General features: G+C 37.8%; 1 protein-coding gene across 1 annotated transcript; it reads right to left on the reverse strand.

The window, feature by feature from the left end:
- Positions 1-253: 253 nt before the first annotated feature.
- Positions 254-1,189, reverse strand: LOC141152971 (olfactory receptor 5AP2-like). Its single transcript, XM_073637632.1, has one exon. The coding sequence runs from the start codon at positions 1,187-1,189 to the stop codon at positions 254-256; it is 936 nt and encodes a 311-aa protein (XP_073493733.1).
- Between the last annotated feature and the right edge of the window lie 656 nt (positions 1,190-1,845).

Here is a 1,845-nt window from a genome sequence, read left to right on the forward strand (position 1 = left end):
TAAAAATAAAACATTTGACTAGAGATTTGCCACCAAACAGCATCTGGTACATCCATAAACACCTGCATTTTCTCATGCCCAATCACCATCCTTCCCCTTTTATGCCCAGTTTAAATCTTAATTGTTTGACACCATAAACCCTACCACAACCTTAAAAGTATTTTGGAACCTTTTATGGTGGGTGTCACCATAGAATTCCACCACTGTTTGATATTTCTTTTGAAGATTTTTACATTCACAGGACTGTATTTTATTACTTATTTGCTTTTCGGGATAACTTCTTTTTTAGGGTTCCAGTGACATCCTTATTTCTTATACTGTATATGATAGGATTCAACATGGGAGTCACCACAGTGTAGAGAATAGCAATGGCTCGGTCCCGATCTGGAAAGTAACTTTGTCGGGGACGTAAATACATGAACATAATAGTTCCGTAGTAAAGTGAAACCACGGTTAGGTGTGAAGCACAAGTGGAGAATGCTTTGTATCTACCTTTAGTGGAATGGATCTTCAAGATGGTGGTGATGATGTGAAAATAAGAAACTAAAGTCAACAAAAAGGAGCAAAGTGCAATTAGCCCCCCAGAGATGTACACAGCCACCTCATTAAATAAAGTATCATGGCAAGAGAGCTTGAAGAGTGGTGGCATCTCACAGAAGAAATGGTTGACATGGTGAGACTTGCAGTAGGGCAACTGGAAGGTGAACGCAGCATGGATAATGGCGTTCAAGAAGCTTACAGTCCAGGAAAAAGCAGCTAGACACAGACATATCTTCTTGTTCATTATGATCTGGTATCGTAAGGGATTGCAAATGGCCACATATCTGTCGTAGGCCATCACCGCTAGTGTTATACATTCCGTAGCTCCCAAAGCCAGGGAGAAATACATTTGAGAGGCACATCCTAGGAAGGAAATGCTTTTGTCTTGAGACAATGTATTTTTGAGTAATTGGGGTACGATGGTGGAGGAGAAACAGATGTCAATGAATGAGAGGTTGCTGAGGAAAAAGTACATAGGGGTGTGCAGTTGACTGTTGACTTTAACTACTACAATTAATAAGACATTTCCTGTCAGTGTGATGGTATATATAATCAAGAATAGCAGGAAGTAGATTGCTTGAAGATGGGGGATGCCAGAGAGACCAAGGAGGATGAATGACTTCACACTTGTTTGGTTGAGCTGTTCCATTACACTTCTCCAGATGTACCTAAAAAAAGAAAAGGACATAACTAGTATTGATGGAGTTGGCCACTCTGGTGTGTATGGAAGTTATTTCTGGCACTTTTCCAACACACCCACACTACAATGGATCATGTGCCACCGCTAGATGAGTTTTATGGAAGATGGATCTTTAGGTTGGTGAAGGATTAAGTGTTCATTGAATGTGTCTGCTCAACAATGTCAGGCACTTTCCATGGGAAAAAGTGGCACTATTTTGGGACCAAAAGCAGACGTTTCTTTATAATGTCATGCTACCCCTTTATAAATATAAACTAACAAAAAATGTCCAAATAATTTAATTTTATGGCACTTCATATAACTGTCATTAAATCCATTTTCCGGCTATAAGTAATACCCAGAAAAAATGAAGAGATCCATAGAATATAAAAACAATAAGTCTTTATTAACCATATATAAAAACCAGTAAAATATAAACTGTTAGGGAATGCCTCAAAAAGGGGACACTAAAGTAAACTGATAAAATATTCAAAAGGCTCCTACGTAATTGATAATAGGCCAATAAAGGGTAATAAGTTATAAAAGATTGAAATATATCTGTATTATTAAGTCATGTGACCACCCTTTACATTGAATTAATATTATTGGCAGCTAATAGCTATCCA

Source organism: Phyllobates terribilis, unplaced genomic scaffold, assembly GCF_046119375.1.
Source record: "Phyllobates terribilis strain yellow unplaced genomic scaffold, ASM4611937v1 Scaffold_7__3_contigs__length_470593459, whole genome shotgun sequence".
NCBI lineage: Eukaryota > Metazoa > Chordata > Amphibia > Anura > Dendrobatidae > Phyllobates > Phyllobates terribilis.